Genomic DNA, 11,075 nt, shown 5'->3' with positions numbered 1-11,075 from the left:
TATCTTCTGATTTTTGGCAATGAGAAAAATCTGGAGACAATTTATTGAATTGTTAAAATAATTATACTAAATTTAATTTACTGAAACTGTTTTTGTAGGAAAAAAAAAAAATCCAACGTTTGGAGAATGAAAAGAATTAGAAGGGATAATTATAAAATTTGGGCCACTTGGGCCTGATAAAAGAGAAGCGTAGAGATAACAACTCATCGGGCATGTCATTCCGATTAGATATATGGGCCGAAAATGACCCACTTTACTCATTGAAATTTCAAACGCTCCGTCTACGATATGTCGTTATTTTAGTCCTACAGAACGTTTTAAAATTGCCACGTGGCATGTGAAACCGGAAGATTGACGCACCAAGGCGCGCCCATTTATAAAACTACACGTTGGGTGCTGCTCAGTTTACTTGGCAACCAAGCATCTATTGAAGAAAGAAATTTCGTAATTTAAGCCCGATGATTTCATTCGCAAAATCTCACATCTCGCTCTCCATGGTTAGGGTTAGGAAAAGGAGAAAAAAAAAAGTCATTCTGGTTGGGGTTCGAAAAAGGAGGGAAAAATGAGGAAGCATAGAAAGCTATCAGATTGTCGGTCTTTCTTTATTCTTAATCCTTCATTCTCTATTGAATTTTCGTTTTTCTTTTTACTGTTCCTTTAAAAGAAAGTTTACGGTCTGTTTTTTTTTTTTTTTTTATGAAAACGTTTACTTTAGTAAAGAAAGATTTAAGAAAGACTCCCAAAAGACAAAGATCTTTCTTTTATGGCTGCCATTACAGAATGACGAGAATCTTTTGCGTCTCATTGTGTTTCGCTAATAATAATACTAAAAGCGTGTCAGGTAAGCCGTGACACTTCCTGGCCAACGTCTATTTTCTCGTCTCACTCGCAAATTTTTTTTTTCTTTTTTATTAAATATTATATATGGTAGACTAACTTGAATTTTGAGTCCTCGACAGTCCACTTCTTTACAAGGACAAGTAGACTGGAACCCGAGCTGGACTGCCTTAGCATGCGCTTCCCCAAAGATTGGAACTCAGGTGCCGCTGAGTAAAACCTCAGTGGGGTTCTCTTTCCTTTTCTAATAATACAAGCCTCTTACGTATTATTCTCTGACTTACTTTGGAGCTATAAATACATAAGCAACCGTGTATTCGAAATATCGCAACAATGCCCACTTCCAGAATCTTTGGTTTCTTGAATCTCTCGCCTATTGGTATCTCATAGTTTTAGTACTTTTTAAGCCTTTGAACTACAACAATACTGTTATTTCCAATTCCCTGTTCTAGAGTCTACAGGTATCTATTAATCTTAGTTGCTCTCGTTCTTGTTCTGTTTGTTTCAGAGAGATTAATGTGTAATGACTATTCTGAGCTTTTGGATTTCATATTGCTTATAACTGAAACAAGTTTAATAGTTTGTCGTCCACTTAGTCTACGTACTTTTTATTGTTCAAATGGGATGGTTGTTGAAACTTTAATCTTTGATACTTTTTTTTATGAGTTACAGAGTTGGTTCTGAAACATCATAAATTGAAATGGTTATGTCTTCTTGTATGCTCAGAAGTGATTTTAGTTGCAAATTAACCTTTTCGGTTTTATTATATCTTATATTTTTGTACTGTATGATTCATGTTGGGATGTCTAGAATTATAATTTAATACAATTTTTTTTAATGTTGAATCATGAGTGTGGTTTGTTTTTGATGCAGATAGTAAATTGTGTTAAAGAGCAAAGATTGTGCGGTGTTTTAGTAAGCAATTAACTAGGCTTAAAATTTTCTTTTTATTTTCTATCATGAGAATCAGAAGATGAGTTGAGTAAATGTCTAATCAATTTTCTCTTTCAGGGTGGTGGCTTGTGACAGCGCTTGAACCCTTGGTGTGGTATTGTAAACCAGTGGCAAATGCGGCTTGGACAAAATTGGTTGATGGTGCTTTTGGCGCATACACCCCTTGTGCTATTGACTTACTGGTGATTTCCATTTCTCACTTGGTTCTTTTGGGCCTCTGTTGTTATTGAATATGGCTGATTAAGAAGAATTCCAAAGTCCAGAGGTTTTCTTCGATGTCAAAATGCTACAGTTATACACTTCGTCTGTTGGCTGGTTATTGTACCATTGAGCCATTAACAAGGTTGTTGATGGGTATTTCAATCCTTAATTTGAGTGGATAGACTGGTCTTGCTCCCTATGAGGTGAGTCTGTTCAAACTAGAAGGTGGCCCTGTACTTATTTGTAGCCTTTGTGATTTGGACTTTATCTTCAAATACAATTCATACGCTTGAACATTTTACTAAACTTTAATAGTTACTAGTTTGAAATAAGTTCCGAATTTTTAAGTTAAAATTTTGGAGGAATATTATAGCTGCTATCATGGCTTAAAAAATAGACCACTGGTCTCGTTATGCTGAATTTATTTGCTTATTTCATCCAATTTACTTCCTTTATTTGGTTCAAGGTGATGATTAGATGTTACCATTAGTTCTCGCAATTCCATTAGTTATCTGCTATGTGCAACGCAGCAGCTTGCGTAAACTTATATATTCTTTGTAATTCACTCTCTTGCAGGCAACTTCTTTGATCATTGGGTCTACTGCTCGGTGCTCTGTGCTTTTTATGATAGGGCTGGAAACAAAAAGTTACATTTATGAGTTTCGGTGGTATGTGCATTTTGGTGTTGTTTATGTTGTGCTCAGGGATGCTGTGCTGCTCAATCTCATTCTTCCTGTGAAGGATTTGTACAGTAGGTTAGATTCCTCACATTCCTCAACTTGGTTCATTTACCAAAAGTTTCTTAAAAAAATTATCATAAACATTTCTCTTTTTCTTTTTATTTGGGGTGTGTGTGTTGGGGGGGGGGGAGTTATTGCTGATTCTAAGTTCAAGGTAATATGAACAATAAACTTTTATATATGAATTGTGATCTTTTTCTGTTATGCATGTTCTTTTATGTGCCTCATCCCATGAATATTATTGAATCATTTAGTAAATGTTCGTTCATAGATCTCTAATAAAAAATTTCTTACTAGCACTAAAAGAGTAAGCCGACTCTAGAGTTATGAGATATAAGGCTTAGTTTGTTGTTGTACTAATATTGGAAGAGTAATATATTATAATGTATTAGGGTGTAGACTGTCTATCCTTTTTTTTCTTTTTTTTCATCTTCAAATACCAGTATTTGTAGAAGAGCCAGCATCAGCCGTATTGACTCTTTTAACTACTAAAATTTTATACTAAAGAAATTTGACCATGGAAAACTACTTTGGATCATATAGAACCTTTTCACATTTTTGGGAACGATTGGTCAGTTGGAGATGTGGACTAGTACCTTAAAAGGAAATGGCTTTTCTCAAGCATTTTAGTCCTTTTTTGGGCCCTGAGCAGATGGAATCTACTCCTAAATATGTCAACAGGACTCTCTTACTGACAAGTTTATTTGCTTGTGCAGCTATGCACTATATTTGAGCATCAGCATTGTTTTCTGCCAGGTGTGTTGTGTATATTTGCGTTCATCCTACTCTATTTTTTCCAGTGTCTCCATAAAATTGGTCTTCACCTGCTTTTATATTTGCTTTGGTCCCATATTACCTGTGCTAATTTTATGTAGCTCCTTGAAATCCGGCTAAAAGCTGTGTTCATTTGCAAGTTATGATGTATAAAACATTAATCTAAGTTATAGAGAGACATAGCTCTCTATCTATTCCTCACTTTTCCCACACCCCCCCTTTGGAAACATTAACATCACCATTTCCAAACATTCATCACCTTGACCGCTTAGATGCCTACTTTTAGGTTGACATGACTTAGCATCATTTAGCCCACTTCCCCCATTTTTTGGGTTAAAAATTAGCATTATTCACACTTGCTATACTGGAAAGTCATATATTGACAAAAATACGCTTGGTCTTGAAAGGAGAGTGGGCTGAAAATTTAAGCTGTGTTAAGTGGCATGACTAGTGTTTTGTCCGGAATGCTCCCAGTTTATCGAGGACTTTATAACTTCTTGGGATTTGAAGTAATTAAGTTCAAGCTCCTGGTCAGATGCCAATACTTGCTAGGGCAGTCTAAGCTTAAATCATGTGGGACAGAAGAACCTGGGCATTTTATTTAACATAGACTTTTAATGCTTTTGTCTTCAAGGCATTTAAAAGTTGTTTCATTTATTTGTGCTTGTTTTCTAATGTAGGTTTTGTTTGGGATTCTTCTATTTGTTTATGTTCCCAATCTCAATCCCTTTCCTGGATATATTTTGATACAAAGTGAGTCTCTTGATGATGAAGAATTGTGGGAAAACACTTATTTATAGCTGGTTGTAATCTTGTAATCTGTATATTTATATTTGTATATCTAGAATTAAGTATTTGTATCCCTAAAATTAAGGACAAAAAATTAGGATAGGCAATCCCTCAATTATATGATTAGTTTTTTAAGAAGATTTAGTTTCCTAGTTTAACCCCTAGTTAGTTATATATAAACCTAAGGTTCTTGTATAATTCTTAATGAGCAGTTTTTTCAATATACATTCAGTTTTTCTCTTAGTTTTCTACACAGTTTTATTTCTTAGTTTTTCCATGAGAATATGAACCACTTCTAGAGGAGAACAAATATGCCCCGAGAGGCAGGCCAACATTATTTCAAGTACTCTGATTGAGTGGTCATGATACTACAAATTCAAAAGGTTCAAATGGCTGCCGGCTAGCTGGTTATTTGTAGAAAAGCTCCATATAAATGGAACTATAACCAGTTAAGGACTTGGCTGGACTTTGAACCAGTGATCGGTGTCACGGCCGACAGCAATACGTACATGTCTTGGGATGTTCTACATTGTGGAACGAGTAAATATATATGTGGAAAAACTAAGAAATAAATCAGTGTGAAAACTGAATGTCTATTGAAAAACTACTCATATATAATTATACAAGAACCTTAGGTCTATATACAACTAACTAAGGGTTAAACTAGGAAACTAAATCTTCCTAAAAAACTAATCCTATAATTAAGGGATTGTCTATCTTAATTTTTTGTCCTTAATTCTAAGGATACAAATACTTAATTCTAGAGATACAAATATAAATATATAGATTACAAGATTACAATCAGCTGTAAATAAGTGTTTTCCCACACTCCCCCTCAAGCTGGTGAATAAGTGTTTTCCATTCCCAGCTTGGAAATAATTTCTTGAAATGTTGCACTGTTGAGACCTTTAGTCAACACATCTGCAAGTTGACCCTTGGTTGATACATAAGGTGTACAAATCAACCTACTGTCTAGTTTCTCCTTTATGAAATGCTGGTCTACTTCAATGTGTTTTGTTCTGTAATGTTGCACGGGATTGTGTGTAATACTTATTGCAGACTTGTTATCACAATAGTCTCATTGGTCCATTCCACTTGATCTTCAAGTCTTCTAGGATAATCTTTAACCATTGTAGTTCACAAATTCCTTGAGCCATTGCTCTGAACTCTGCTTCAACACTTGATCTTGCCACCACATTCTGTTTTTTACTCCTCCAAGTCACAAGATTACCACCTAAGAAAGTGCAGTAGCCTGAGGTGGATCTTCTATCAGTTATTGAACTTGCATAATCAACATCTGTATAGGCTTCTAGAACTAGCCTCGAATTTTTTTTTAATAAGATACCTCTCTAAGGATTGGCATTCAAATAGTGCAATATAGGATAGACAGCCTGTAAGTGCACTTCTTTAGGACTATGCATAAATTGACTTACCACACTCACAGTATATGCTATATCAGGTCTAGTATGTGAGAGATAAATGAGTCTTCCAACTAATCTTTGGTACATCTCTCTATTTACAACAGCATCTTCATTAGCTTTTTCAATTTTATGATTAGAATCTATAGGGGTATTTGTAGGTTTACATGCGAGCTTCCCAGTTTCCTTCAGAAGATCCATCACATATTTCTGTTGTGAGATAAAGATACCATGCCGTGAGTGAGCTACTTCAATCTCCCTAACTCTTTTATCTCAAATTCTCTAGCCAAACATTGTTTTAGAGATTCTCTCTCTTTTTCATCATCTCCAGTTACAATTATATCATCAACATACACTAATAGAACTGTGACTCTCCCTGAATCAGAGTGCTTGATAAACAATGTGTGATCTCCTTGACTCTGTTTATATCCCATTGCTAGCATCACTTTGGCAAATCTCCCGAACCAAGTCCTAGGAGATTGTTTAAGGCCATATAAAACCTTTTTCAGCCTGCATACTTTGTTTGCTTCTAGATGACCTCCAAATCCCGATGAAACCTTCATATATATTTCTTCTTCCAAATCGCCATGTAGAAAAGCATTCTTTATATCAAATTGTTGAAGCTGTCAATTGTAATTTGCAGCCAATGATAACAAAATCCTAACTGTATTCATCTTGACAACTGGAGCAAAGGTTTCTTGATAATCCACTCCATAGGTTTGAGTGTAGCCCTTAGCTACTAACCTGGCTTTATACCTTTCAACAATACCATCTGCCTTGTATTTTACAGTGAAAACCCATTTACACCCCACTGAATTTTTTCTTTTAGGCAATTCTACCAGTTCCCATGTCTGATTTTTCTCTAAAGCCTCCATTTTTATTTTCATGGCTTGCCTTCATTTCTCACTGGATAATGCCTCGGATAATGTAGTTGGAATAAAAATAGTGTTTAGGCTCACAAAAAAATTTTTGTAGGATGATGAGAAATTTTCAAATGACACAAAATTAGAGATTGGGTATAGTGGATGCTTAGTACATTCTCTAGTTCCTTTCCTAATGGCAATAGGTAGATCATAATCACTAGTTATAGTTTTAGGAGATTTATGCTCATTTTGAGAAACAGAGTCAAAAACTGTAGTTACCTCATTTTCAGAGTTAGGATCAGGTTCTTGGACTGGCATTGGTTCAGGATCTGAAACTTTTCTTCTTGAGTACACCTTTAATTCCTTCATAGAATCAAGAACAATATTATCCTTTGTCACATCTTCTATATTTGGAATGGGTTCAGACTCAAATTCAGTATTTGACTTGGGCTCAGCAGAAATAGGTTTCGACTCAGAAGAATTAATGTATGGAAATGTTAAAGAAGGGGATAGATCAAGCAAAAAGAAGTTTTTATCCTTATCTTCCATAAATGAAGTCTCCCCCTGAAGATAAGGTTGAGTAAAAAATGGTTTACTTTCTTTAAAAATGGTATCTGCAGACACATAGAATTTTTTGGTAGGAGGATGATAGCACTTATATCTTTTTTGAGTTGAGGAATACCCCACAAAAATACACTTAATCGCTCTTGGATCCAACTTTTCCCTGTTATGATTGTGAACATGAACAAATGATGTACAATCAAATATCCTAGGTGTGAGATTGTTTGTGGTATTAAGGTTGTGATAAAATTGTGAGAGTAGTTTCATAGGAGTTTTAAATCCCAAAACCCTTGAAGGTAACTTATTTATAATGTGTGTGGCAGTGAGAACAGCTTCCCCCCAATAAGATTTAGGTACATTTTCTTGAAAAAGAAAGGCTCGGGTTGTGGCTAGTAAATGGCTATTTTTTCTCTCTGTCACTCCATTTTGTTGTGGAGTATTAATACAAGATGACTCATGGATAATCCCCTCGTTTTGAAAATAAGTGGATAGACTTTGGTTGAAGTAGTCTCTTGCATTATCAGACCTAAATCTCTTGATTCTCACTCCAAATTGATTTTGGATCATGTTTTGGAAGATTAAAAACACACTATTCACATCTGATTTGGATTTAAGTAAAAAAACCCAAGAGACCCTGGTACAATCATCTATGAATGAAACAAACCATCTTGCACCAAAAATATTAAGATTGTAGAAGGACCCCAAATGTCACTATGAATCAAGTAAAAGGGAATAGAACTTCTTTTGTTACTAATTGAAAAAAACACACCTCTATGCTTTGCAAGTTCGCAAACATCACAATGAAAATCTTCGACATTTAATCCTTTGAACAAAGAAGGAAACATGTTTCTCAAGGTTTCAAAAAAAGGATGTCCAAGAAGAAAATGATAAAGCTAGATTTTTTCTTTATTGCAAGATTTTTCAGAAAGAAATGACAAAGGTAAACTATTCTTGATATTATTTGTGTTATGTGATGTCTCAAGATAGTATAGTTCATTATTCTCCTTAGTAAGTCCACTCATCTTCCCTGAACTCTGGTCCTGAAATTCATAATAAGCAGGATAAAAAGTCACTTTGCTGTTCATATATCTGGTAAGTTTTTATATAGATATCATATTAGTAGACAATCCAGGAACATGAACATTTTTTAGAACAAACGAGGGATTAACTTGAACATTTTCTAATCCTGCCACTGTGGTAAGTGAACCATCTGCACCAACAATTTTTTTATTACTAGGACACAGGGTATATGTACTAAACTTGTGTGAGAAATGTGTCATATGGTCTGTAGCTCCAGAGTCATGACCCAAGAACTTATAATAGGCTTAACTGAGATATTTAATTCATGAGAACCAGAAGCTTTACCTGAACTAGAGACATTACCCAAGGAACATACCACAGTAAGCTTTTCAAGGATTTTCAATAAGTTTATCAGTTTTTCAATCTCTTCCTTGTCGAACTCTCATTGTTTCTGAGACATCTGTAGTACTCCAGTGATTTTCCTAGTTGACATTTCCTCAAATTAGGTGGTAGTGATATCTTTCTTTGAAAGGATTCAGCAATGAAGGCTTAAAATAGAAGTCAGCAATGAAGGCTGAAAATTTTGCTTCTCAAGAAAAGCCTAAAGCTCTGATACCATGTGAAAAAACTAAGAAATAAATTAGTGTGAAAACTGAATGTATATTGAAAAATTGCTCATATATAATTATACAAGAACCTTAGGTTTATATACAACTAACTAAGGGTTAAACTAGGAAACTAAATCTTCCTAAAAAACTAATCCTATAATTGAGGGATTGTCTATCCTAATTTTTTGTCCTTAATTCTAAGGATACAAACACTTAATTCTAGAGATACAAATATAAATATACAGATTACAAGATTACAACCAGCTGTAAATAAGTGTTTTCTCACAATATATATATATATATTATAGAAAACTTAAAGAACAATTGTCTTTATTTCTTCTTATTCTATCTAAAATGAAGGAGCACATCTAAAAAATAGGAACAGTGAAGTTCTTTATTAGGAAACAACTTACATGAAACAAAAAACAAAAAATAATAAAAGAAAGGAGACTTATTCTATTCTAAAATAGAAACAAATCCATAAAAACTTGACAATCAGAATAGTTGACTAAATCAAAAGAGTAAATAAGAAATATTCCTAAAATAAATTAAGAAATCAAGCTGCATTAATGTAGGAGAATCATATTTTTACACTTCCTTTCAAGTTGGGTTATGAATGTTAATCATACTCTGCTTGGATTTCAATTAGTCAAAAATGCTTCTAGGAAGAACTTTAGTCAAAATATCTGTAATTTGTGAACTTGTAGGGATATAGACTAGTTTGACCTACCCATTTTTTATCTTTTCCTTTATGAAATGTCGGTCTAGTTTTATGTGTTTGGTCATATCATGATAAATAGGATTTTTGGCAATACTTATAATGGCCTTATTGTCACAAAAAAGTGTCATAGATATCAAAGTCTAAACTTTTAATTCTCCAAGTAACCTCATCAACCAAATTCCTTCACAAATACCATAGGATATTGCTCTAAACTCGACCTTAACATTGCTCCTAGCTACAACAGCTTGCTTTTTACTTCTCCAAGTGACCAAACTGCCCCAAACATAATTGCAATATCCAGTAGTGGACCTTCTATCTGTTACTAATATAGCCTAGTTAGCATCTGTGTACACTTTAACTTTCTTGTCCATTGACTTCTTAAAATATAGCCCTTCACTAGGACTCTTTTTTAAGTACTGTAAGATGCAATAAAGAGCCTTGAATGCTCTTTGCTTGGATTATTCATGTATCTACGCACCATCCCTATTGCAAACCCGATATCAGGTCGTGTGTGGGCGAGGTAAATAAGCTTTCCAACTAGTTTTTGGTATTGCCCTTTGTTTGTGAGCGAACTTCCATTTTCACTTCCAATTTTATTAGTTGAGTCTATGGGTGTATTTGCAGGTTTGCATCCAATTATGCTAGTTTCTTTGAATAGATCAAGCACATATTTACACGGAAACATTGATATTCTATTTTTAGACCGAGCCATTTCCATCCCAAAAAAATATTTAAGAAATCCCAAGTCTTTTATTTCAAACTCCTTTGCAATGAGTTTTTTCAAATAATCTATTCCTTCTTTGTGGTCTCTGGCGATTATGATATCATCCACATACACAATAAGAATAACTCTTTTTCTTTCATTACTGAACTTAACAAACATGGTATAGTCGGATTGATAGTGAAAGAATCCATACCTCTTTATTGCCTTGGTTAACTGTTCAAACCAAGCCCAATGAGACTATTTAAGTCCATACAAAGATTTTCGTAGTTTGCACACTTTGCCCATGTTGTCTTACCTTTTGAAACTAGGGGGAATTTCCATGTAGATATCCTCTTCCAAGTCATCGTTTAAGAATACATTCTTGATATCAAGTTGGTGGAAAGGCCAATCCAAGTTGGTTGCTAGTGACAGTAGAACTCTAATTGAATTGAGTTTGGCTACTGGAGCAAATGTCTCCTTATAGTTTATCCCATAAGATTGAGTAAACCCCTTTGGAACAAGTCTAGCTTTGAACTTGTTTATACTTCCATCTACATTGTGCTTTATTGTGGAGATCCATTTACATCAAACTAGGTTTTTTCCTTTGGGCAAATATGAAATTTTTCATGTCGCATTTTTCTTTAGTGCGTTGATTTCTTCAAAAATTGTTGCCTTCCAATCTAGTTCACTGAGGGCTTCTTGAATATATTTTGAAATGTGCACATTGTCAAGATTAGTAGTAAAAGCTCGAAAGTTTGAATTTAGCCTATCATATGAGATGTACTTGCAGATAAGGTACCGTGTACATGATCTCACACTTTTTCTTAATGCAATAGGAATGTCAAGGTCACTAGTCGGCGTACAAGTTTCAGTTTCAGATTTAATA

The 11,075-nt window shown here is 34.4% G+C and overlaps 1 protein-coding gene and 1 pseudogene across 2 annotated transcripts in view; both read left to right on the top strand.

Annotated features, from left to right (window-relative positions):
* Positions 1–66: 66 nt before the first annotated feature.
* On the top strand, positions 67–2,190 carry LOC149518990 (uncharacterized). Its single transcript, XM_089761402.1, has 5 exons — positions 67–590; positions 716–841; positions 960–1,040; positions 1,849–1,973; positions 2,055–2,190. The coding sequence occupies exons 1-5, from the start codon at positions 563–565 to the stop codon at positions 2,172–2,174; spliced, it is 480 nt and encodes a 159-aa protein (XP_089617528.1). The 5' UTR covers positions 67–562; the 3' UTR covers positions 2,175–2,190.
* Positions 2,191–3,452: 1,262 nt separating this feature from the next.
* The window catches only part of LOC111282446 (ABC transporter C family member 12-like), a 29,562-nt pseudogene continuing 21,939 nt past the window's right edge, over positions 3,453–11,075 (top strand). The window contains exon 1 of the transcript XR_016342436.1: positions 3,453–3,488. The product of XR_016342436.1 is annotated as an ABC transporter C family member 12-like (transcript). The remainder of the gene's footprint in view (positions 3,489–11,075) is intronic.

The sequence above is a fragment of the Durio zibethinus genome, chromosome 5 (genome assembly GCF_047325235.1).
Source record: "Durio zibethinus cultivar Kanyao isolate XHJ-2024 chromosome 5, ASM4732523v1, whole genome shotgun sequence".
In the NCBI taxonomy this organism is placed as follows: Eukaryota; Viridiplantae; Streptophyta; class Magnoliopsida; order Malvales; family Malvaceae; genus Durio; species Durio zibethinus.
This window is presented reverse-complemented; position numbering and strand designations above follow the sequence as displayed.